Source organism: Aulonocara stuartgranti (genome assembly GCF_965226115.1).
Source record: "Aulonocara stuartgranti genome assembly, chromosome: 23".
Classification (NCBI taxonomy): domain Eukaryota; kingdom Metazoa; phylum Chordata; class Actinopteri; order Cichliformes; family Cichlidae; genus Aulonocara; species Aulonocara stuartgranti.
The window spans coordinates 16,305,951-16,333,075 of NC_138958.1; the positions used below are offsets into that span (position 1 = coordinate 16,305,951).

General features: G+C 40.4%; 1 protein-coding gene across 11 annotated transcripts in view; it reads right to left on the reverse strand.

The window, feature by feature from the left end:
• The window catches only part of naaladl2 (N-acetylated alpha-linked acidic dipeptidase like 2), a 549,411-nt gene that overhangs the window by 242,826 nt on the left and 279,460 nt on the right, over window positions 1-27,125 (reverse strand). For all 11 annotated transcript variants that reach the window (XM_082524424.1, XM_082524421.1, XM_082524418.1 and 8 more), the window contains 3 exons: window positions 25,988-26,255; window positions 17,026-17,145; window positions 14,024-14,156 (listed from right to left, as the gene is read on the reverse strand). In XM_082524424.1, the coding sequence (XP_082380550.1) occupies window positions 14,024-14,156; window positions 17,026-17,145; window positions 25,988-26,255 (521 nt within the window). The remainder of the gene's footprint in view (window positions 1-14,023; window positions 14,157-17,025; window positions 17,146-25,987; window positions 26,256-27,125) is intronic.

Here is a 27,125-nt window from a genome sequence, read left to right on the forward strand (position 1 = left end):
TGAACCAACTAGAACCTAAAGTTCTAGACAAAGTGTGTGTGTACCGAGGTAATTTTACTTCAACACTGAGGTGCATGCATATTAGTACATACAGAGAGTTGCCTCTCCAACCAGAATTCAATTCAATTTAGTTCAATTCAGTTACATTTTATTTATATAGTGCCAAATCCCAACAATAGTTGCCTCAAGGCGCTATATTGTAAGGTACACCCTAATTTTAGTTTAGTTTTTTGTTTGTTTGTTTTTTAGTTACAGTTAAGTATGAAAATCTTGATGCAGATGACAGCCATTGTGTCTTTCCGTTTTAGTTTTTAAATTAACGTTGCTATATTTGGTCAGTGAAAGGAGGGGAGTTGATGTCTTACTACCACCTTGTATCTGAATCAGTATGTTAATGACTACATTTCCATTCCTTGGGTTCATTTGAATCCAGCAGGTGTCTAAATAACCCAAGGGATGCTGTAAAAATGAGCCATGTGTCAAACAGTTCAGAAATTTACACAGTGCAGTGGTTTGAATATACTATATTTGGCAACATAAGAGGACTGCAGTAAGAATTGCTACATATTAAAGTTTAACACAATTATGGAATCGTAGCCATATGCACAACCAGTAGTGTATACCGAAATATCAAAGTGAACTCATAATGGAGAACAATCATAAGCCGATGACCAGCAGCGCTCATTTGTTTATCACAGCGAGGGGATCCAGAAATAAATCTGTGAAAGAAAAACTGCACGCATGGCAGCTACATTAAAAAGACAGAGGAAATTGCCTCACTACCAGAGGCAACAGCTTGGCAAAAGACATGACTCGTCTGGCAGAAAAAGGTGCCAGAAACAATTATTTTTCTCTTTTCCTCACAAAGGAAGAACACAGTTTCTGTTTCCCTCCTGTGGTCTGCTCTCATATGAGTCTTGGGCATGGCATGCCTTTCATGCAGATTGCCTCATTGTTGAAATTAAGAGAACAATGTCAAAAATACTTATTCGTACCACCACTGGTGCCAAAACCCTGACTATATATCCAGACAGAACCTGTTCAGTAAGTAAAACGTTATGATTTCACTATCGAGAAATCAATGCTATCATTAGCACTTCAAACAAGGTTGATTTCAAGCCCAGCTCTGACGAAGAATGCACTCAGACTGATATAGCATTTAGTTTCAATTCAGCAAGACAGGTTGAAAATGGGTTTCAGCAATATTATTCAACATCATTGCACTAATAATAGTAAACTTAACATTTGCATACTGCTGTTTATCATTTATTCAGAAAGTTGGCCGCTGGTTATCTGTTTTAGTTCCACAAAATCAACCCTCGTAGAAAAAAAACATATTGGTCAGTGTCTTGTTGGGGTATAGAATACCTCTAATTCTGATTTGATAACAAATAATAACCTAGTTAACCCTCCTGCCATCCTTTAAAAAACTCACACCCATCACCCTAGGGACCATTCTCAGCCACGCCATAAAAAGACCATATATCCATATTTTATTCCACTTTAAATTAGCCAACCTTGTAAAACTACTTCTCCCTGAAATATTCATGTAAAGTTTTAATTATATTTTCGTTGTTTTAACCCTTCAAATCCCAGTGTTATTACATGAGCGCCCTGTGTTATAAGCCCCAAAAACCAAAAAACGAAACTAAATATTTCCACAAAAAACCAGTTGAAGTAATATGTGATTGTCATTATAAGTAGGCCTTTAGATGGACCAAAGATTGGCACCAACATACATTTTGACCTGCCATTATTTTTTTTGCATTTTTTTTGCAATTTAAAAATTAAAACTTCAAGGCCCTGAGTCTTCATTGACATCCAAGAAAAGAAGAAAAAATAAAATCATATGATGATAATTTGGGGTTGAAAAATAGCGTTTATAATGGAAGTCAATGGGCAGAAAATGGTCCCCAGGGTGATGGGTGTGGGGATTTCTGCTGCTCAGCCATTTTAGGCTGATTTAAGGAATTCACACTGGAATATTAACATTGACAGGTAAAAACTATCCTGTGGCAAGTTTGGTTATATTCCACTGAACACAGTGGAAATGGCAGCCATTTAACACATAGCAGTGGCACAAAAAGGTCCCAAGAAGGCAGGAAGGTTAAGATCACAGATAACCAGAGTTGGCAAAAGTACAGACTTTCTGTACTGTAGAAGTACAAATACTGTTAAAAAATACACCAGTAAAAGTTCAGGTACTGATTCATGTTATTTATGCAAGTACAAATAAGAAAGTATAGGCTCGGAAATGTCCTCAAAGCAAGAAAGTAAAAAGTAGCCCTTTGGAGGATGTCTCTATTTTTGTACAGAGCTAACTGGACCTTGTACTATGTTAATGTAACGATAAAATAATATCAGTAGATGGAAATACAAACCTTTTTTATTCTACTTATACTCTGCTTGAATCTGAAGAATGAAAATAAAATGATCTATTTTCTGTTGCCTACATTGTAGAGGGTGACGTTGCTTCTAAACAGGAAAATATATATAGTTAGGGGTTAAAGTGGGATTCAGCAAGTGGAGGAACCCTTAAATTAGTTGTAGTGGCTCAGTATGAGGAAAAGAATAATAACTCATAACAATAATTTCTATTGTGAGCTCCAGTAGATTTTCTTTGTGTATAGGCTGTGATCAGCTGACCTGTTGCTCTTTGTAGATTTGCAAAATGTCATGTGTTGTTCTGGCTGATTTCCATCCTCTACACTGACTTTATGCTGTGTTTTTCTAGATCAGGGGTGGCCAACCAGTCAGAGACCAAGAGCCACTTTTTTTTTTTTACTGTGTTACCACAAAGAGCCACATCATACACATGGGCACACATGGGCATCACCCATCCTTTCCCCTCTCTCTCACACACACACACACACAAAAAATACACACATCTCTGCTCAGTCAGATTTATTGTAAATGTCACACACCAACATGATGACAGAAATGGACTCCTACAGTACTAAAACCACACGCCAGTCACTTTCAACAATGAACATTGTGTGCACTGTCTCACACACACAAACTCTCAGTTCAACCAAGTCCACAAACAAAAATATAATAATCTACAATAGCATTTTTCTTTTACAATGCATGATGTTTAGTGGGAAATCTGGCATTCCTTGCCTTGAACAGTCCTCTTCAGATCTGGCTTGTATTCCGTTGTTGTCACTCGACGCAATTCTTTCACATGAGTGTCAGTCCGAACAGATCGATGCTTGGATTTCACATGTTTCAGGGTAGAGAAAACAGACTCGCAGACGTATGTTGACCCAAACATTGACGGTATCTTAAGCGCAGCCCATTTGACATTGGGATATTTTTCCATTGGCACACTTTTCCAGAACTCAATGGTCTAAATTGGTCCTCCTCACAAAGATCGATCAACTCCAACTCAGCCGCAGAGCAGTAAAATGCGTTAAATCTCCCTTTTGATTATGCATCTTGAACAGCTTCAGTTTGGTGCAAACACACTTTGCAGCATTTTTAACTTACCCTGCAGGGTCTAGTTCAGTCTGTCCAAGTGACACGACATGTCGACCAAAAAGGCCAGATCCATAATCCACTTGAGGTGCGAGAGCTTGGGATAGTCCTTGTCCTTCTCTTCCATAACAGTTTCACGGCATCCAAAAGCTCAAACAAGCGAGAGAGTACCTGGCCTTTTGACAGAGACCTCACAGTGCAGTGCAGCGGCAGGTCACCTGGAAGCCCTTGGTCCAGCTCAGCGATGAGATTCTTGAATTGCCTGTGGTTAAGCGCATGAGTGCGGATGTAGTTAACGATTTCCATCACAGGCTTCATGACGTTATCTAAATGAAATGATTTAGACACAAGTTGCTCCATGTGGATGATGCAATGGAAATTCCAAAACTTCGTGCAAATATTGCCAACTGAGGCTTGTCTTGTATATCACAACTCTCATCCAATGCAACACTAAAATACTCACATGCTTGAAGGTCAGAGTGCAACTGTGATTCAATAGCCGTGAGTTAACTGTGAGTTAATGTCCGATATTCTGTGTTCAACAGTGTGGCGGGACAGTTGGACGTCTGACACCATGCTTTTTAGTTTGTTGTTTTCAGGAGACAAAATTTCAACAACGTCACTGTGGCATTTTTTAACGCACTTCCCTTCATTGTATGGCTTTTTAGCCCATGCAATGTTTCAAGCCAGCTGATAGGATGCGAGCGTTATGGTCTCTGACCGCTTCGTAAACTTTTTGAAAAACTGTATCTGCTTTTCTACCTGACTTTTCAAAGTGGCAAACTCGTGCTTGCGAAGTTCAGTCCCTTTTGGAAATTCCCGGTCAATGTTAGCACGGAGTGAGCTGAAGTGGCGCTAAAGATTTGAAGCTTTGAAATGCGCTAATGATGTCTGACACATAAGACAGAATGGCTTGCCATTGCGTTCAACAAAAAAATATAAACTCTCCCACTCTGTTAAAAATGGCCTGTGTTCATCTTCATATTTTCGTTTTGCTGTGCATTGCGCAATTGATGAAAATACCGTATTGAACTCAAGGAAAGCAAATGCGCACATTTTAAAACAACAACAACAACAACAACAACACAAAAACCCCCAAAACACAAACTTTGATATGAACGTAAGAGCGAATAAATCTAAGCATCATCAGCTGAAAAACCATGAATCTCTGCTACAATTGAGGTAACCCAACTCTGACCATGAAGCCACAGCCACTGTGCACCAGTCACACACTGTTTGTTACTTTAAATCCATCACAGCGAACTAACCTGTTTATCCTGCACTAAACCGCAGAGGATTTTCATGCAACCTTCCAGTTTATCACATCCCACTGAGCAGTCCTAAATCTAACCTCTCTTCTTGTGACAAAGTGGGTGAGAACACCATTTGCCCAGATTTTAGGCGTGTTATTCTTAGTTAACATTCTTGTTTTGATTAGTTTATTTAAACTTATTCTGTAGTTTGCAAACATTTACTATCCCAGATTTGTTTATGCTTTGCACTTTTAAAGATTACTTAGTATAACATCTTGGTTTAAATCATTTTTGACAAGTTTATTAAGTTAACATTTTATTTATTTCAACTGTTAGTTTGTCCACTTTACTTTTTTTGAACTCACCTACCTGTGTTTCAGGAACAAAAGGAGGAAGTGTGCCCTCACTTCCTGTATTTATAGCTTCCTGTTTACTGCTGATGTCACAGGAAGGGGCAGGTGAAGGGGGGGGGGGGGTGAAAGGGGAGGTAAAGAACTGGCAAAGAGTAGCATAAGTGTATAATTATGATTGTAATGTCTAGTCTTACCCATTGAATGGAGTATTCCTTAGGAGAACAGTGTGTTTGGATAGCTTAAGTATTTAAGCAGAAGAAAGCTTGCCAGTTCAAGTTCAGTTATGTTTATTTACACCAAGTTATCTTTGGAGTTATTGAGTTTTTTTATGTTTGTAAATATTTTTGGTCATAATGATGATAAATTATGATGATTATGACAAACCACTGTCCTACTTTTAACACACGCATGTCTCTTTATGCAACATCTCCTTGTGATTAATACAAGAACAGGATTTTCTTTGGGGGGAGTGTTTAGAAAAACTCCCCCCAAAAGAGCCTGTTTTGAAAATGTAAGGAGCAGAAAGTTTAAAAATGTAGGAAGTAAAAGTATAAAGAAGTCTCCCCCTTGCCGTAGCGTTTGCGTTGTACCTTGTCAATCTCTAGTTATGATACCAGTTGCTCCTTCCGGATGTTGGAACTCTAGGCTACTAGTTATTTTGCTGTTAGTCTAGATGCTGGATGTCTGAAATTTCATACCTCCCAAATCGTCTTCATGTACCTTCTTCCACTGGGATTACATCTGTAGTAGCCTTCCAACATTTCCCTATTATTTTACCTTGTCCACTTCCTGTTCCAGTAGCTCACCCAAGCATATTAAGATGCTGTTGTAATGTCAGGAAGAGTTGGATACTGCTCATGTTTACCTTTAAATGAAATTTTAGCCTTTTACATGCTTACATTTTACCGAATAGATCACATTAAAAATACTTTAAATTAATCTTTATCTGTTCCTGGTTGGAATGTAGCCATAAATGGTAATTCATAGTGCTTTGTTTCCTGATTTCAAAAGCATGCAGATGTTTATAATTGCCTAATGTCTACGACGCTCATGCAAAGTTTCATTGAGATGACTTGTTGAAGATGAGATAGGATGCATACATACATGCATACATTACAATGATTATAGTAAGAAGATGCTCCACGAACGATATTGTTTATTAACTGCCTAAGTGAAACTCTACAACTATGGTTTACAAATTAAAGTCAAGGTAATCAAGCTTTGATACACCACACAAACAACATTGCAGCCAATGTTTTCTGAGTCAGTCATTTGAGTGTGTCTCTATAAGAACAGATTTTTGTGTTGGCACTGGTTCAACTTTATACCAAGTGTCAAGACAGTTATATGGCAAGCCAGAAAATCCAAGCTGTGGCATCTCTTCAGAGAATAAATGAATGCTACAGCAGCATGGTGCACATCAAACTAGATGAATGCTGGAGCAATGTGGAGTAAAGCTGACAGCGAACACCTGCTGATGATATCTAAGCAAACACTGTGGGCTCTGCAGGAATCTGCATACAACTAGATTTGTTTCTCTTTTCACTCATGTACTACAGTATGTGACATTAACAGACATGTATGGAAGGAAAATAAATAAATACGAAACAAGAAACTTAGCAGGGGTGAGCATTTTAAAACCATCTTACTATTTTTTTTAATTAATGCATATAAAATGATTAGTTCTTCTCAAAGGTCACAACACTCAACAACCCACACGTACACAGTGAATGCATATAAATATCCACAACTGTGAATGAACGACTGCTGGTGTTAGAGTACACACAGCTTGATTTGCTGTAGCTGTCTCAGCAGACAATATAGCAGTGATACAAAGCTGCTAGGAAGAGTCAAATTAACAAGCTCAGAAAGGAGGAGGAGAGAGTAGAGAGTGAGGAAGACAAAAAGTCCAAACAATACACTGAGAGGCGGGGGAAAGTCTAGGGTAACATTATACAGAGCCCTCCAAACAGTGGAATTACATTTACTCTAAAAGGCACTTCCACTGGCAGCATTTCCACTGGGAAGCACCACTGACAGCTTCTTGTGTCTTATTTTTCCATTTGAAAAGGGAGCTACTTTTGACACCACTGAGAACCAAGTGTGTTTTAAAGCTCTTAAAACACCAAGGGCCCGGAAAGAAAAAAGCGTTTCAACTTAAGCAGGTGCACCACAACAGCTTTTTAAAAGTCTCACAAAACGGCACAATATGCCTCTGTTTGGGGAAGAAACTGGCCTACATTTCAGTAAATTGTAAGTGCTTAGCATAGGGGCATGTGACAAAGATAGATCCACCCTGAAATGACTAGAAACCTCAGGATATTATTATACAGGGTATTATTATTATCGTTATGTTGTATTCTACATCTCATTCTCCACCTTACCACCAGGAGACACAGTGATGCTTACTTTAGGATACAGTAAATTCAAAGCTTGTTAGACATGTTTTTAGACAACCCTACAGTTTTGTGGCATTGAAAAACAAATGTAATATATTGTAATGAAGGTGGAGCACTTTAACACAGATGTCTTTCAGAAATGGATGTTTTTTATGGAATAATGGTGGTTACTTTATTGCACTAGTGGATCCAATTTTCATCTTGACCTCATGAAGATTCATTTAAAACTAAAGAAAGGCAGCTGATTGTGAGCAGCAAGCATGGAAGGTTTTATGCAGATTTTAGACCAACTACAATTACAAAATTGAAGGGCATAATATCTTCTCATACTGCTTGTATGGCAAAAGCACATTCGTAATGATATTTTTCATGATGTAGAACACCATTTCATATGCAAAAAAATGTAATAAATGGTTTGCATGTAGTTAAAATGGCAAAAAAAAATATCTTGACCATTTTTTAATAATCTCCAACAATTTGACACTTTCCAAATAAAAGTGTTGTTAAGACTCCAGTTGTTCCGCTAGCCTCCATTCTACAGAGGAAAACAAAGGCACTGACAGATGGTAGCAAACAAAAACGAATAGTGAAAGTAAAAGTGCAGCTTATTTGAGTATCAGTGCCAATTTTGTCATTATGCAGCAATTTGAAGTTTCCAAGACTAAGCAGACCCACTTATTCAGCAGGTTATAGAACCACTTTTAGTTGAAATAACTTGAAGTTATCGTCTCTCTCATTTTGGAGGGCACTATGTCCTGACACATAATTTAAATTGGGTTGAGACCTTTATTCTTTTTCTTTTTTCCAAACATGGCACTATTATGGTCAGACATCTCTACTTTGGTCTTATCTTCCCAAAGGACTTTGCTTCAGAAGTCTTGTTGTCATGGTCCTGGGCCGTGTTGGCCCAGTATTCTTAGTTCTCTTGTATTTTTGTATTCAGTTCCCTGTTTAGGTTCTGTTTCCTGAGTTGCCCTGTTATGTTGTTCCCTGTGTGCTTTCCCTTTGTGACTCTCACCCCCTGTGTGCCCCTCTATGTATTCATGAGCCCTTGTCCCCTTTCGTGTTTTATTCCATGTTTTCCCCAGCCTGTTATGTCTGTGTTCTCCCCGTGCTCTCTCCTCCTGTCTGAACCTCTGTGTACTTCCTGTTGGACTCTGCCCGTCTCCCGTCAGTGTTATATTCACCCCGCCCTGTCTCGTTATGGTTATCTGTGTCAGCTGTGTTCCCCGTGTGTTCCCACTTTCCTCGTTAACCCTCTATTTCTGTCTGCATCTTCCTCTGTTCGGCGTCGCGTTCTCCCTCATGTTGTGTGTTATTCTCCCCGTGGTTCCTGGTACATCTCATGTTTAGTTTTTCCAGTTTAGTTCAGTACTGTTTTGTGTTTCACCTTTAAGCCAGCATTAAAACTGTGATCTTTAAGTTTATCCCCGTGTCTGTGAGTCTGCATCTTGGGTCCTTCTCCTGCCTGCCACACAACGAATCATGACAGAAGAACGCGACCCCGAACTGGACCCAGCAGCTCACAACCCCTCCGCGGACCTCCAGGAAGACTTGGTCTACACGGTGGAATACCACTGTGAGGAATGGGCGACGCTGCCTAGAGGCGAATACCGGGAGACCGTAGCCGTCCGTCTTCAGCGGATGGTGTCCGGGCTCCCGTGGCTATTCGGCGCGCTGCGCCCCCACATCCGGGACTTTCTTGTGTCCGCCGTGGGCATCCGCCCGGGGCAGCTGTCCCAGAAAGAACCGGAAACGGTCAGGATCGGGACCATGGGGCTCACCACCGTTACGCCGCCTGTTCGCTTCTCATCGGCTTCTACATCTTCGCCACCGCCTGTCTACACTACGTGGCGCACGGAGATGCCAGAGGCCAGCGACTTCGGTGAAGAGGAGCGGCAGCAGGTGTTACGGGCGTATCGGGAGGACGAGCTCCGTTGGAAGCCCTGGCTTATCACCGAGGAGGAGCTCTCGTCAGCTGTCCCACCACAGACCGACCACCCACCCTCGCCGCCGCGATCGGGCTACTCGTCTCCTGCTTCCTGCCTGGCACGGATGTGGTCTGAGGGCGAGGAGCCGGTCACCACGGAAGGCCAGGCTGAGCCCACGGCCGCCCCTAAGAGGAAACGGCGTTCCCGCCGCTGTCGCGCACCGCCACGGCCCGTTCTGCCCTCCACTGAGCAACACGAGGTGGCTGTGGGGGGCGCGGATTCCGACCTCGAGGAGCGGCAGCGCGCCGTGTGCGCGCAACAGGAGGAAGAGCTACGAGAGGAGCCATGGCTCGCTCCCCCCTACGATGAGGTTTTCCGCGGGACACGGCTAGCCCTTGGGGGCCCCCGGAGTTGCCTGGGACTCCCGCCTGCCACTCCGCTTACTACCGCCTCCTCAGCCGCTGCGACGCCTCAGGAGCCTCCTTCTCCCACGTCTACGGGGCCCACGGCCAAAAGAAAACGGCGTTCGCGTCGCCACCGCATCGCCCGACGCTCGGAGGTGAGTGAAACTGTCCAGTCGCTCCAAGTTACCTCTGAGCGGAAGGCATGTGAGGAGGCTACGGACTTAGCCGGTGAGGTGGCTAGCAATGAGCCATTCACCGAGCCGCAGGCCAGAGACAGTTCCGCTCCCGCTTCACTCAACCCGGCAGGGACCACAGACTCGATTCACAGACTGACAAGGTTTCCCACTGCCTTTGGTTTTAATAACGGTAGGGAGGTGTTTCCTTTGGTGTCTCTTTCCGTGTCTGCAGTTCCAACTAAATCTGAGTTGCCTGTGGTTTCTCTCTTCCCTCCTGAGCCGGCCCTGCTCCTCCATGGGTCACTGAATGAAGGCAACAAAAGCATAGCTAGTGCTCCGGTGTGCCCAGCTACACTTGCTTTTCACGAACCAGAGACTGTGAACACTGGTCATGAATCCCTAGCATGTTACCAAGATGCACACATAACAGCAGATCATGGTGACCAGGACACTGTAATGTCACAACACGTCTCCTGTCTCCCCATAGGTAATAAACCAGGTGGTTCTGAACTGTTTTGCTCCAGCACCATAACCACCACTCAGGAGATGAAAGCTGGGGTCAGGCTTTATGTGACACCATTTTCTCCTGCCTCTATGAACTCGTCACTAGATAGGGTTTTGGCCCCGGACAATGTCGTAACCACCCTCTCTCAGCCTGAAGTGTCACCTGCTTCAGTTAATGGTTCACGTACCGTTTCACCTGTATCTGTCTCTCCACTCAATAGGGTTAGCACTCTGAAGCCACAGATCACTGCGGGTACGGGTTCCAACAAACACATCCATCCAACACACCACAGTCATGCTACCACGGTGCCATTGGTTAGGTCCATGTCTGTGCATTTACTGTTTTTCCAGGAGTCAGCTCCTAATGATCTAAGCTTTGTTTTTGTGGATCGAGTGGTGGTTCTTGTTTTCCGTATGGTCGAACCAGCTCCTCTGAGCCGCACACTACCACCGGTTGAGTCCAACCAGCTTATGTTGACCTCTCCTAGGACTACACAGACTGGGCTAGTAACCTCTGAGCCACTTTGGACTGGTGCGGACTTTGGGAACCTAATGATTGCTGGCTCAGAACTGGTGGTCCCTACCACTGTCCACTTCATGGTTTCTTGTGTTAAGATGTTAAGCCCTATAGACTGTTTTTTACCTGCTCTCTCTCTCTCTGGGTTTGTGCCTCAGCAGCCTGTGTTTCCTCAGCTCCTAGTCCAGCCAGGGGCCTTCATAACTGTTTGTCCTGCGTCTGCTGTTGGACTCCCAGGTGTGCCTATCTGGCACCCTGCGGCGACGCCACCGCTTCGCGTCACGTCAGCTGGAGGGTCCGAGGGGCCCGTTCAGCCTCCTGTCTCCGCTGGAGGGTCCGAGGGGCCCGTTCAGCCTCCTGTCTCCGCTGGAGGGTCCGAGGGGCCCGTTCAGCCTCCATCAGCCTCTGCAGCTCCGTCTGGCCCAGCCTCAGCCTCAGCGGCCTCAGAGTCTTCGTCCTCGTCTGGCCCAGCCTCAGAGTCTTCGTCCTCGTCTGGCCCAGCCTCAGAGTCTCCCGCCTCGACTGGTCCTGTGCCCACCGGGCCTCGGCCAGTACGCCTGACACTGGAGAGCCGCCGCTGCCTTCCGCGCGGCCGGCCCCCCGAACTGCTCCGTCGTCTCCTTCGCCGCCGCCGCTGCCTTCCGCGCGGCCGGCCCCCTGAACTGCTCCGTCGTCTCCTTCGTCGTCGCCGTTGCCTTCCGCGCGGCCGGCCTCCGGACCAGCTCTGTCACCTGTGCCACCCGCCCGGTCGGCCCCCCGACCGTGTGACCCCTGAACTTTATTTGAACTATGGTCTTGTGCTCCTGTGTTTTCTGTTGTTCGTTTTTGTTTTTTGTTCCGAGCCCTCTGTCCTGGGCCCCCGCCGCCCGCCCTGGGTCGTTTTCTGTTTGGTTTTTGTTTTCCTGTGTTTGGGCTGTCTGGAGCCAGCCCTTGTGGGGGGGGTGATGTCATGGTCCTGGGCCGTGTTGGCCCAGTATTCTTAGTTCTCTTGTATTTTTGTATTCAGTTCCCTGTTTAGGTTCTGTTTCCTGAGTTGCCCTGTTATGTTGTTCCCTGTGTGCTTTCCCTTTGTGACTCTCACCCCCTGTGTGCCCCTCTATGTATTCATGAGCCCTTGTCCCCTTTCGTGTTTTATTCCATGTTTTCCCCAGCCTGTTATGTCTGTGTTCTCCCCGTGCTCTCTCCTCCTGTCTGAACCTCTGTGTACTTCCTGTTGGACTCTGCCCGTCTCCCGTCAGTGTTATATTCACCCCGCCCTGTCTCGTTATGGTTATCTGTGTCAGCTGTGTTCCCCGTGTGTTCCCACTTTCCTCGTTAACCCTCTATTTCTGTCTGCGTCTTCCTCTGTTCGGCGTCGCGTTCTCCCTCATGTTGTGTGTTATTCTCCCCGTGGTTCCTGGTACATCTCATGTTTAGTTTTTCCAGTTTAGTTCAGTACTGTTTTGTGTTTCACCTTTAAGCCAGCATTAAAACTGTGATCTTTAAGTTTATCCCCGTGTCTGTGAGTCTGCATCTTGGGTCCTTCTCCTGCCTGCCACACAACGAATCATGACACTTGTGGTTTGTTCAGACACACCTAGGTAAAGCGGAGCCATCTGCACTCTTCTTTTTAGACATAAAGGGCTTTTCCCCCTGTGAACCCACCCAAACAAACCACACTTGTTCAGGTTTTTTTTCCAATTGTACTATCATGAACTTTCAAATCCCATAATGGAAACAAATGACCGCTGCTGAGAATCGGTGACAATAAAAAGTATCACACATTAAGAAGACATCAGCATATTAATGTACTTAAATTTATATTTAAATCGTGGTTGTAACATGTTCATATGACACTTCTTATTATTAATTTCACTTAATTAATGAAATTATTATTAATTTCATTAATTACACAGAGATTAATCTTGGCAGACTCTTGCAGTTGAATAAAGTATGGTTTATATGAGTAATGAGGTGTCCTTTCACATCCTCTGTTCTTCTGAGCTGCATTAGCACAAGGGACCTGAGAGCATTGCGATTGGTGAGAGATCAGACAGCCAGCATCTGTCTCTCTCTCTTCCACTTATATACAGCTCAACACACCCGTTCACATATACACTCTTACACATGCTCACACAGCAGCCCAGACATCTGGTGGGGCTCTAGTGGGTCTTGCCACTGTGGTGCTGGGACTCTTACAAGGACTAAAGATACTTCAGCAGTAATGACATATCCCTATTGACCAGACCGGGCAGAAAAACAGGAAGTAGGGACAAGACAGTGTCAGAGAGGTCATTCATCTGGGGAGAGTGATTTAAATACAGTAGAATAGAGTCGAAAAGATATTAAATCCTCTGCCAGAGATCAAGGTAATTTTCAAGCACTGACCAGTATCCAGAGAGAAGTGTTATTGAACTGAGCTTTACTTAAAGGCAGGGCTTTAACTGAACCATGTGTTGTCATTGTTGTTTGTTTTTTTTGTTTTTTTTTTGAATAAATATAATTTGTAGGTTTTAACACAATAATGCTAAGCAGGTTTATTTGTTCCATGCTGTAGCTTGGCTTTGCTCACAGACTATGACTTTGAAATACTCAGTAAATCTGAACATAATGTCACCCCATGACATGCCCTCATTCTCTTTGCTTTCCCATCAGAGGGGTCATGCAGGCAGATGTCGTAAGCTTGCAGTTTGTGTACTTATCATCAGTATCTAGCTAGATAAGAATAGCAGGAATATGTGTTTTAAGTGGTAAAAAGCTCCCTTTCATAACAAGCTGACAGTTATTGTCAGACTGTTCAGCAAATTACATTTGATTAATTTGGAGAAATGCATTACTTTTTACTAAAGTTGTTTGTTTGTATTTTGAAATATCTTTGACAGAAAATTAAACCTGTTTTTTGTTGTTTTTTTACCTTAGAAAATAAAATGCCTTTACCGTTGTTGTGAAGTAGTTCTATTAAAATAAGCTCAAACTGAATTAACTTTCGGAAAAAAAAATATACATGAAAAACACAAATTGCTCACTTACCAATTGCAGGATTTCCTCCAGGGTTTAAAGTGACTCTAAAGGCTTGATGCCAAGTGTGGCGACTGGGGGGACCATCACAGGGGTCAATGTAAAGAAGAACACCTCCAAAACCCAACTCAGACAGCAGGGATAGCTAGACAAACACAAAGATTCAATGATGAAAACAGAAATAGCAAATATCTGTGTATACCATCACTGTTAAGACAAGACATGTAAACGTTATAGTTATTTTATTCATAAACACTGTCTCAAGTAAATATTTACTTCACTATCATGCAGTAGATGGTGATAAGTCAGAACATTAAGCATTAATTCAGCAAGATTGAGAATTAAACATTACTGTGGGTGAAATCACGGTAAAGCACGCTGTTTTGACATGAGTTTTGGTGTACTTCATCTCCTTCCTTTATCAGTGTATAGACTAGTCACAACTCAAAATTTAGATCTAATAAAACAATACACCAAAAGATTTTTGATATGATTTCTTAATAATTTTTTTGAAGTTTATTTCTTATTATATGAGCAAAATTAACACAGTGAGAGGGGGTTTCTGATTTTCATGTTGATCAAAGGTTACACTTGTGTTTATGTAGTCACCCTCACTGATAATAATGCAGAAGTGTTTCTGAGAGAGATGAAGTGTGCTGCAGCTGCCACTGTGTAGCACAGTATTTTATGGTTGTCCATGGAAGATGTAGTGTCCTTGTTTTTTATGAGCGTAGATGACTATTTTATTGAATATGTGACACCAACCACGGTCACTCTACTCTCATCACAACTCTGTCCTTCACTGGAAAACAGGGACACAACACAGGCATGGACTCAGGGACACACAGACACACACAAACTCAAAAATCAGCCTCTTTTAATGAAAATCCCTTAATACACGTATTTTTTATACACACGAAAGTCATGCAAATTAATGGTTCTTTTCGTTTCTCAATTATGCATGTGTTCTGTGACTGTTCCTAAGACCATTCACTTACAAAACATGCCCACACACACAAAAACGCATGTACAGCACACATACACACAGTTTGTAGTCCATGATAAAAGCAGAAAAAATTGTGGAAAACCAAAATCAGAAGAACACAAGCTGAAAAATGTTTACTCAACTCAAATTTATGATAACTGGGTATCAAAGATTTTAGGAATAAATACGCAACAGTAGGAAAATATACTGAAATAAGACCATAATGCAATTAGCAATGTCTTTCCAAAATTAGCTGCTGTTAATGGAGCCAAATAAGTTAAAACACACTGATAAGCACATCAGTGTGTGTGTGTCAAATTTGACTGAAGTTGCATGTGTAACATTAGGCCCTGCAGTCACCGTCACACACTCATTAGTGAGAGTACAATTCTCATCAATCATCCTTCCCTACTTCTACGTAAGGAGTGATCATTTCTCTCAGCCACTGGTACATAGAGACATTATGAAACACACATGCTCATATTTGTCACAAACTATGGGTGAAGAGGAAAAAATGGGTCAGCAGCCTGTTGCTTGAAGGGGTCCCATGTGACAGCTGTTTCAGTTAATGGATTTTTAGAAGTCTAACCAAGCCAATGCAAGATGAAGCACAGTGACCCGACTTTAAACATTTCCTCTCCTTCCCTTGCTAACTTCCATTTACTCCTGTTATACCTCATTAGGCTGTCATTTATCAATAGCTTAACATAAAAAAGTTGTGTAATGTCTGAAACAAAGGAATTAAGTACAGAAGTATTCCTTCAGTTATAGCAGAATAACAATGAGAAAAAGTATATTCTGTCTGAGGTTATGCAAGTCTGTGAGTGACTCTAAATAGATAATGATCATCTTTACAAAAACGTCTTACCACATTGGCTTTCCAGAATGTTAAAAGTACAATGCTTAAAAAAATCTAACTCCTGGAAATGTTGAAGCACAAATGTACAAGCACAGATATATTTTTGTCCAAACTGAGTTAAGCATCAAATTTGATCTTTTACCTTACTCAAAGTAAAAGCATTATTCCCCCAAATACATCCACACAATTTTCTGCAGAATTTTGACACCTGTAATTTAAATAAAATTCAATAGTTCCCTTTTATTAAAATATATTCATGTTGTTAACCCAACCTAATGATCTCGTTCAGATTAGATTGGTTTAATGCACAACGCATGCACAAAGAGTTTTGTTATTCACTGACTTCTGGCCGCTGAATCAAAACAATGAATATGGTGACTAAGTGATCTGTATTGCAAGTTCATGTTATCAGATCATAATTTATTCTAATCATTACACAATGTAGTGTCAAGGTTGGCATTTATGTATCGCTGTAATCAATGCAATGCATGGATCCAGTACATTTACATTAACTTTAAATTTCATTGCTGATTATGTCCTTGTAGAGGCTGCCTTCATTTTTTTCAACAGAATTCATTTTGATTTAATGAAAAGTGAAACAATAATAATGAGCAGGGTAATTAACATGTTAGTATGTGTTTATGTTTTAATTAACTGGATTGGAACATATATTTTCCCTGTCATCTTCTTATTGATGGGAAAACTGCTTTGAGGAGAATGTGGCAGACATCCAAGGAGAAACAACCCTAATAAATCAATGTATTGCTAATGTTACTGCTCATGAAGCAAATGGATTGAGATGTCACTGTGCTAAGGAGGTGCAGATAAAAAAGTTAGGTATGGTAATGGCAAACAGAAGAATTAGTCATGTATGACAACCCACGTGGACTAGGTGCTATTGAGTATAAAATCCCTGTACAACAAGCTGCACTTAGATTCAGAAGGCAGTGTGCTACTTTTCCATGCAAGTTAAAGGTACTTCATTTAGGACACTCTGTTTTGAAGCTCTGATATTACAAGAAAATCATTTTTGAGTCATACCTTGGAATTTTTTTAAAGATCAAAACATTTCATTTCTCCTGCTGCAGGATTACCATTTCAGACCATATCATTTGATACCTTTATTGGCACAGTATAGTGAGCATTACTTTGTGGAGCTTTCTATCTTACCTTGTATAGTAAAGGTATTTTGCCAAGTTTGACAACAGCAATCTGGTTGGTGAGGTTCAGGGTCTCTTTGGCTCTTCTTAGGTCATCGACACTGCCATACTGGATGTCCACCACCTCACCCTGGTGATGAAAAACAAGCAGAACATCAGGGATCTACGATACTAAATTAATATTAAAAACTCTGATCGTTTATTAATATGTTTGAGGGTAACACCACCCAGATTTTACGTAGCATTTATGTATTTATATGCCAAGTCAACTGGAAGCTCACTGAATAATTAATAATTCCTGCATGGCCTTACTCTGGATATCAGATCTTTATATTTACTGTCTAAAAGTGAGATGCTGACATTGGCTTCTCATTAGGACAATATTAAATGACTTTCAGTTTTAAGCTTGTTGAGGACCCCCCACCCCTCCAAAAAAAACAACAACAAACAAACAAAAAAAAACAGATAGACGTCAATTAATAACCAACGTGCATGCCCAGAATTTACTATATAGAATATTACTACCAAAGAATCTGTTGACTTTGCAGCATCCCGAAATCACTTTGACGAAGTGTCTTTGTATCTGTATGTGAGTGTGTGCGTGCATGCATGTGTGTGTGTGTGCGCATGTGTACTTTTGTCTCCATGCATGTCTGGGTAACTGAGCAACTGTTATCACCTCCCAAATTAAAGTGACCTAGAAGCTGTTGAGGAAAGTCAAAGCATTACTTTTTTGGGGTCTCTCTCTCTCTCTCTCTTAGTCTCTCTCTTTTACCCTACTCCACCCATCGCTACTTCCTCACCTGGGCCTGATTCATTTTTCATGTGGCCTGGGGGCGAGTGTAACACGATGCTGCAGTAGGGTGAATGTGAGTGAGGGGTAGAGAGTGCCCGACTGTGTGAATGCGAGAAAGTGAGAGAGAACACATCTTTTTGCATCAGGGGACCCCAGTACATGAGAGCGCGAGAGATTTATCACTCCTGCCTGAATTTGCATTATAAAAGTCTTCCATTTAAACCGAAAGCCATGGAACAGTACAAGACACAGCAAATTGTAATACAGAAAAATTCTATACGGATTGAGATGGCACTGCTTAAACTAGACCAATCTCCTTTTCCTCTCTACCTTTATTCTTTCATTTCATCTTGACAAGGTAATAAAATTAACGATGTAAGTGTCCTCTGTCTGGCTGAAGCAGTGAGCATCTTTCACCTGTTAAGGTAATCATTTTTTAACCTCTTTTTTTAAACATCTTTCCTTTCAACCTAGCCTGTCAGTCAAACCAGGTTTTGGTTGACCAATATATATCCAGTATCTTATCCTAAATCTGTTCTGTATGTATTTTTAAGTGCAGGCTTGTCATGCATGCAAATTTCTTTTTTGAATGAGAAGAAAATAAATGTGAATATTTACCTAACTATCATTCAATCAGGAATTAATTTATGTCTTTGCTAAAACGAGCATTCTCACAATCTTATACTTTAGGATCTTAGGTGTGAGTGGACCCAGTGTATGTAAAATTAATATAAAATTAAATGCAATGATGGGCAAAGTTTAGTATGTGGATTGTCTAGTTATGGTACAATGTTCTCCAGGGAAACTCTACATCCTGGTGTCCATGCAAATGTTACTGTCCAACATGCTGCAGCAATCGTTTCAGACCTCCAGCCTAAGAAATGACTCGAGGAACAGCACACGGACCCAAAGGCTTTGATTGACAGAGTCCAAATGTGAGGATCCTTTGACTGAGTCCCAAATGATGCCCTGCCAATGTCCTTGTGCTGAACAACATAGAGAATACCCCACAAAGACTTTCAGCCCCGTCCGGATGTTCAGAGCTGTTTTCAGAGGAGAGGCACTTCTACAACATTAGGTAAAAATGTGGCTGTGGCTGATTATAGGGATTTAATATATAAGAATACTCTAATCTGCATGAAAATAAGCACAAAGCAAGGAAGAATATGGACTACATAAAAAAACAATAATTGCAATAATTTTATATCTCAGTCTCTGTTTCTAAATGCATACAGCATATGAAGAAAGAAGAAATGATGACGTGAATTAGACCAGTCATACAAGGAAAAGAAAGACGATTAAGGTTTGTTTCTTTCTTTTGTAGTCTGCTGATTAAAGCCTGCACATACTTTGCAATTAAGTCTCATCACGTCAAGTGGAAACCGTACCTTCATACAGGCATTATGTCAGACAGCATGAGGGGACAGGTTGAAAGAAGGCCTGCCTGAGACAGACAATTGTGTGTCTGGCATTAATGCAATTTAGGAAAATTTACTATTATACATTTATTTGTAGAAGTGGCCTGACTGGATCTTAAAAAATTCTTGGGTCTGGATATTTCTTCATATGTTATAGTACATGGATACATGTTGCAGGAAGGCAACTAAACTTTGTATAAGAAGTCGTCCTGATTTCTATGAGGATTTATGTTCCTAGAAAAAAAATTGTATAGGAAAGATATGTAAGCTAAAGTATAGTTAATTAGTTACAAATGCAGAATCTCAACTGCAAAAGGATTCATTTCTTTTCTTTTTTTTTTTAGATTTAACACACACACACACACACACACACATGCGCACACACACACACACACACACACACACACACATACACATGCGCACACACACACACACACACACACACACACACACACACACACACACACACACACACACACACACACAGGGAGTGCAGAATTATTAGGCAAGTTGTATTTTTGAGGAATAATTTTATTATTGAACAACAACCATGTTCTCAATGAACCCAAAAAACTCATTAATATCAAAGCTGAATGTTTTTGGAAGTAGTTTTTAGTTTGTTTTTAGTTTTAGCTATTTTAGGGGGATATCTGTGTGTGCAGGTGACTATTACTGTGCATAATTATTAGGCAACTTAACAAAAAACAAATATATACCCATTTCAATGATTTATTTTTACCAGTGAAACCAATATAACATCTCCACATTCACAAATATACATTTCTGACATTCAAAAACAAAACAAAAACAAATCAGCGACCAATATAGCCACCTTTCTTTGCAAGGACACTCAAAAGCCTGCCATCCATGGATTCTGTCAGTGTTTTGATCTGTTCACCATCAACATTGCGTGCAGCAGCAACCACAGCCTCCCAGACACTGTTCAGAGAGGTGTACTGTTTTCCCTCCTTGTAAATCTCACATTTGATGATGGACCACAGGTTCTCAATGGGGTTCAGATCAGGTGAACAAGGTGGCCATGTCATTAGTTTTTCTTCTTTTATACCCTTTCTTGCCAGCCACGCTGTGGAGTACTTGGACGCGTGTGATGGAGCATTGTCCTGCATGAAAATCATGTTTTTCTTGAAGGATGCAGACTTCTTCCTGTACCACTGCTTGAAGAAGGTGTCTTCCAGAAACTGGCAGTAGGACTGGGAGTTGAGCTTGACTCCATCCTCAACCGAAAAAGGCCCCACAAGCTCATCTTTGATGATACCAGCCCAAACCAGTACTCCACCTCCACGTTGCTGGCGTCTGAGTCGGACTGGAGCTCTCTGCCCTTTACCAATCCAGCCACGGGCCCATCCATCTGGCCCATCAAGACTCACTCTCATTTCATCAGTCCATAAAACCTTAGAAAAACCAGTCTTGAGATATTTCTTGGCCCAGTCTTGACGTTTCAGCTTGTGTGTCTTGTTCAGTGGTGGTCGTCTTTCAGCCTTTCTTACCTTGGCCATGTCTCTGAGTATTGCACACCTTGTGCTTTTGGGCACTCCAGTGATGTTGCAGCTCTGAAACATGGCCAAACTGGTGGCAAGTGGCATCTTGGCAGCTGCACGCTTGACTTTTCTCAGTTCATGGGCAGTCATTTTGCGCCTTGGTTTTTCCACACGCTTCTTGCGACCCTGTTGACTATTTTGAATGAAACGCTTGATTGTTCGATGATCACGCTTCAGAAGCTTTGCAATTTTGAGACTGCTGCATCCCTCTGCAAGATATCTCACTATTTTTGACTTTTCTGAGCCTGTCAAGTCCTTCTTTTGACCCATTTTGCAAAAGGAAAGGACGTTGCCTAATAATTATGCACACCTGATATAGGGTGTTGATGTCATTAGACCACACCCCTTCTCATTACAGAGTTGCACATCACCTAATATGCTTAATTGGTAGTAGGCTTTCGAGCCTATACAGCTTGGAGTAAGACAACATGCATGAAGAGGATGATGTGGACAAAATACTCATTTGCCTAATAATTCTGCACTCCCTGTATGTATGTATGTATGTATGTATGTATGTATGTATGTATATATATATATATATATATATATATATATATATATATATATATATATATATATATATATATATATATACATACATACATATATATATATATATATATATATATATATATATATATATATATATATATATATATATATATATATATATATATATACATACATATAATTTTACTGTCTGTGTACTTTTAGAAGCACACATATGACATATTGTTAAGCTACTGTTAACACGTGCAACTTTTATAGTACTTTATTGTAATGGGGGTTGTTTGAATGCAAAGTCTTGCTTGTACTGGTATAGGCAAAGATAATGCTACAGCAACTAACAACGTGAGCCTTAAGCAACAAAAAATGTCATGTTTTTTCCTCACAGATGGAAGCCATATTCTATTAGTTTTTTAAAATGTAGGCATTTTTGCCATCAACTTAGCTGCTGTTCTTGCCAGTTTCCTCAAACATCTCTTGTAACAGCACCCTGAGAGGCCCCTCTGTGAAATTACAGTGTGTAAACCATCAACGTAGATACTTCACAAAGCTCAAGGTTTCACTGTTGGCAGGGGACAAATTATTTGACATGTTTTTCTGAAAAGAAATCTTTAAGAGGAACTAGACTCCTATCTGCATCTCCAGAACAAGCCATAGTGGGAGTCCTCTAGCAGCAGTTATGACCATCCCTATTAACCCACCATTGTCCTGTGGTCCAACGGCAGTATAGTAAATCAAGTGAGTCTGGTAGTAGCTGAAAGGTTGACTCCATTCTTCCTTCTGGTTCTGACAGCAGAAGGCCAAAAGTAGTTTCTCATAAAGGGCAATGTTTCATACATTATATCCTTACTCTTTCTAAACTCTCAAACGCCTCTAAATCATCCATTTATTCTTTTTATAAACTGCACTAGGTGTTTTTGCATTCTCTTCTCTCATTACTTTTCTCCAAACTTTAACTTTTAAAAGAAAGTTTCTTCAAACCTCTGACAGCCTCTCTGTTTAGAAAGTGGTTTAGGAAGAAACGATTTTCACGTTTTGTTGAATTTTCCACTTTGAGACACACCTAACCTTCCCCAATCAAAGAATGACTTCAAACGCATGTAAATCACTGAGTTAAAACAATGATGATGAAGCACTTTTAAAATTTGTGAAATTGTAAAGAAAACACTACTAGTAGCAGTCAAAGGAGCTTGCAAAGAAAAGCGTCTTTAAGTTACTTGAAGACGTCTTCAAGTAACTTAAAGACGCTTTTCTTTGCAAGCTCCTTTGACTACGATGACCTGGATGACTGAGAACCTTCACAGACACCACTAGTAGCGCCGTACCTCAAAAGTCTGATTGATGATTAAGGCTGCGCTGGCTTCAATCTTTACAGCCATCACCTTCAATTTAGCTACTTTATAAAGGACAGACATGATCACACTTGAAACATTTCTTTTTTTGAGACCTTGAGTAATACTGTACATTTATGTATCTATGTACAGCCCCTAACTGCATGCACGTGTCCCTTGGTCAGAGTTCAGTAGGCAATGGACCATGGCAGTGCTGCCTGAGAATACAGAATAGCCATTTATAAAGCTTTCTGGGAGCAAATGCATTCCTGGATCTCCAGTTACTCCAGTAATTCATTATATAGTGTATGTTTGTATCCTTATGTGTATAACTGACAATGGAAAGGAAAATTCATACAAATGACAAAAAAAAAAAGGATGATAAAGTGAAAAGAGAAAAGGGAAAGCACCAGGACGAGTATTTTTTACTCTACCTGTGTTGAATTAGTCAGAATCTTTTCCCAACAGTCTATCCTTGGAAGGCTTAAAAGTGAGCTTTTATAAAGCATTAGCGAGCTTTTTTACAGTGTGATATTGAGTCACATAATTGAGCCTGTGGGTTTGCATAAAGTTTCTTTCAATACTGACGTTTGCTCAGCCGGTGGATTGGAAGTGAATTCAGTTTATCATATTCGATTAATAATTCATGTCAAGAAAACCTATTATTTAAAAAACTTTGGTCAAATTTTAACTTCATTTAAAACACAGACACACAAAACCCCTCATAAAAGCAGGTGGCCAGTATAACACTGCAGAAAAAGTAAGGCTCCATTTATGAATAAATGCTGGCATTTTTCTTATCCTTTCTTTAACAATTGGGTGTGATTTATTTATTTATTTTTATTTATGTTAGTTACGTTCTTTCTCTCTCTCTCTTTTTTTTAAATAATTCCTGAATAGTATATCAGGAAAAGAAACAGTCCAGCAAGCTTTTTCTTATAGTTGATTAATTCCCTGTAAAATAAGATAAATTGGGCAATTTTAGAAACCATTATAAATCTATTGAATTTTCACATGATGTGGCTCTTAGAAACTAATCTACTGACTCCAGAGAGAACGTATATAAACAAGGCTTGTATTTATTTACTAGTAAATCAGGAAAGAGTAGAATCATATCCAGTTTACATGACAGCTACTTCAATTTTAAAGTAAAAAAAGGTTTAAAGCAGAGTTTAAAGATATTCAGACAAGCAAACTGACTGAAAATGTTTGATATTCAAGCAGCATAATGATGATCTAATTTGTTATTGGGGGGATAAGTAAACAGCACATAGAGCTTTAGGTAAAAAAATCAAGAATACATTTTACCTTTTATAGAAAAGCATTGCAAAAAACTGAAGTTCTTAGTTGTTCTTATGTTGGTCGATACTTTGTCTAACAACTTTTTTGCATGTTTTACTGTGTTCTTACAGCTGTGACCGAATGGCCCTGAAGCTCTACAGGGAGGCTGGTATCTTGCTTCACTTGATGGATAACATCCTCTGGTGAATGCGTGCTATACCAGAAGGATTTTCTGTTCTTCATGGATGTTCATGACACCTGGGACACTGCTATTGTATTTTCACTGTTCGGTCTATACGAGTCCTAGGGGTCCTGTGGCAACTGGGTCCCTCTCTCGTAGAGTTTCCCACATCTGTTGCCATTCTCTGTTATTACTTATTAAGTGAACAACCTCTTTTCCACTTAAAACAGTCCAGTGAACCACGCTGTGTAAACAACGCCCTTCACTGAAATACACTTTGCCTATAGCAACATAATGAACATGGTGATATCATCTTCTTCTGTTACAGATCAAGAATTAATAATACAAGCTGCTGTTATTGTATTTTACTTTCAAATTTAACACAATAGTTGAACTTGTTAATTTTAAGAGCACACAGTCCAGCACCAGCAAAACAGGGCCACCAACAGCAGGACTTATTAGTCCAGTATACTTGCTCTGGGCCCAATCCATCCATCACAAATGCCATATTTAATTGTCTGAAAGCCATGTTTAGATCCTGCAAACCACCGCTTAATTCAAGGCAGCGTGCAGGAACAGAGCTAGGAAATAATAAAGTGATGGATGACTGTGACCCTCCTTTGGGTAGACTTCGACGAGTGGACAGCTGGATGGATCGAGTAAAGCGGAGAAAGGAGAACGAAGGGAGAGGAAGGGGGAGAAAAGAAGAAGAAAACTTGGTATTCAAAGAATCACTCCAACTTTTCATCTGCCCTCAGGCCGGGCAGGGGCTCAAGGGAATAACAAGCATCTCCTTCAACCCCTTTCTCTGTTCCCAGGATACAGAGAAGTAAAACTCTCTAAAAATAGTGTGACTGTATGCTTTGTGTATGCATGTCTGTGTGTCTTCTAGCTAGAGTGGGTGGACTACATACATAATGACTTCCATTAACCTTCACACTCTTGAAGGATGGTAAAAAGATTAACTGTGCACTGTGCATGACACAACTACTATGAAAACATTTTTTAAGATCTCTGCATTGAGTGTGTTGGTGTTATTGTATTGTACAAGTGTATTATTATCTTTCTAATGTGTATGTAATAATGTGTGTTAATGAGGTTATCTGAAAGAGGTGGCTTTGGACAGCCTTTAAGAAAATGTCCCTTTTGGTTCTATAAAAATACAGAAAAACAAAAGAAAAAAAAAAAACATCTTGAGTATGACCCATTTTAAAGACTCTACTCCATTTTGTTCAGTTACCTGTGCAGATACAATATATTAATTTTTTCATTCAACAACGTTAAAATTGGTATAAACAATGTATTCCAAAGCACATCCTTTATCAAACACATACAAAAATAAAATAAAGCTTAATAAAGACATTGTTGAGTAGAATTGGGGGGTTTTGGCCATCGACTGTCAATGAATCTGCCTTAATTTTCAATTTAATCTTGATGAGCTTTTTTGTTGTTTTTTTGTTTGTTTTTTGTCAAACTTAATTGGACTGCTTCATTTTTAGATTTGAACACTGCGCTATTCAGTCTAACAAATCAATTACTTGCATTTACCTGACGACAGCTAGTTATTCTGTCCACGTTCTATGCATTACCTCCCTAAAATCTGGGAGCTTTCTGCATTTCAAACAACCTGCTATTAGAAAAGCTGCTTAATATAACATATGTGTCCTTCTCGTTTAGACAGTTACAGTATATCAAATAAATCAAACAACAGTTCAACACTGAGCTTTGGTTAAACAAATTATCAGCATTAGAACCTAAAAGTTCTTGCCATGACCTTTGTTCATGACCATGGCTGGGGTTAGGAGTGAGAAAGACTAGGACCGGGTTCCAGCAACCAGAAAGGTTACACAGCCTTCGTTTCAAGAAATGTCAACATGACACAACACAGCACAACCATACCTGCACGCTTCCCATGGCAGAGTATGCAGCATAGGAGAACTGCTGCTTTGTCAGATCATTTGGCCCACGCTGGTCACAAGGGGTCCCGTTTGGCATGAAACACTGGTGGCTAGATCTGTCAGTGATGGTGTTGGGTGTGGAACCAGGCAGACTGAGCAGAACAGTGTGATTGGATAGGTGGACATCAGTTAAACCAAGTCCCACCCACTGTCTGTAAAGGTACCTGGCTCTTGACTCTTCACTGTCATCTGACAAGCTTGAAAAAGATCTAGAAAGAGTGGAGAAAGACTTGTTACTTTGGAGATAAACAGAAAGCAAGATCCCATTATTTCCCAGAACTGTTCATTGAAATGTATTTAGTTTTCCTAAACAAACTTACTTGATAAGTGATTGTGTTTGCTTAATAATGAATCATGAACAAATACTGTGAAAAGCTGTGAAATTATAATGACGTATTGCAAACTATCAAGCTGTAAAGAATCTATATTTCTCTGTAAAATTTAACAAAAACTGCTTTAAATGTTATCCTCCTTTTTACATTGTGCACCTCTGGACCACTTCCAGAAAAATTGCACTTATTTTTAGACATATAGTTTTTTTATCTTCACTCATTACCAGTTTAGCTCATGATATCTGGTTGCCTAAACTATTGTCTTCATACGACAAAAGTATTCCAGTTGAAGGGTTGATAATTTGATACATTGGAAAAGATCATGTGCAAATTACAGATGCACGTCTTCAAAGTGGGACCTCCAATTAATGATCTTGAGTTGGTGCAGCACTCCTCAAAGAGATGACCTACAATGGGAGACTGGCCAAATTTGAGTCAGACTGTTCTTGAAATGTTTTCCTCAGACAGAATTACTGTGAGATCATGGACCAGTAGAAAAATCTATTTTGTTAAAACTGAGTGAGGATTAAACAGGATGCCATTCCAAACATGATAAAAATCTATCAAGCTGTCAGCAATTTCAGTTCCATTTGATACAATTTTATTTATACAGCACCAAATCACAAAAACAATTGCCTCAAGATGCTACCTGGAACATCAAATTTGTAATACCATAAAAATGTAGTCTGATAAACCCGTACAACTCTCAAGGAACTGACTGAAATCGTTTGTGCACAAGAACGAAAA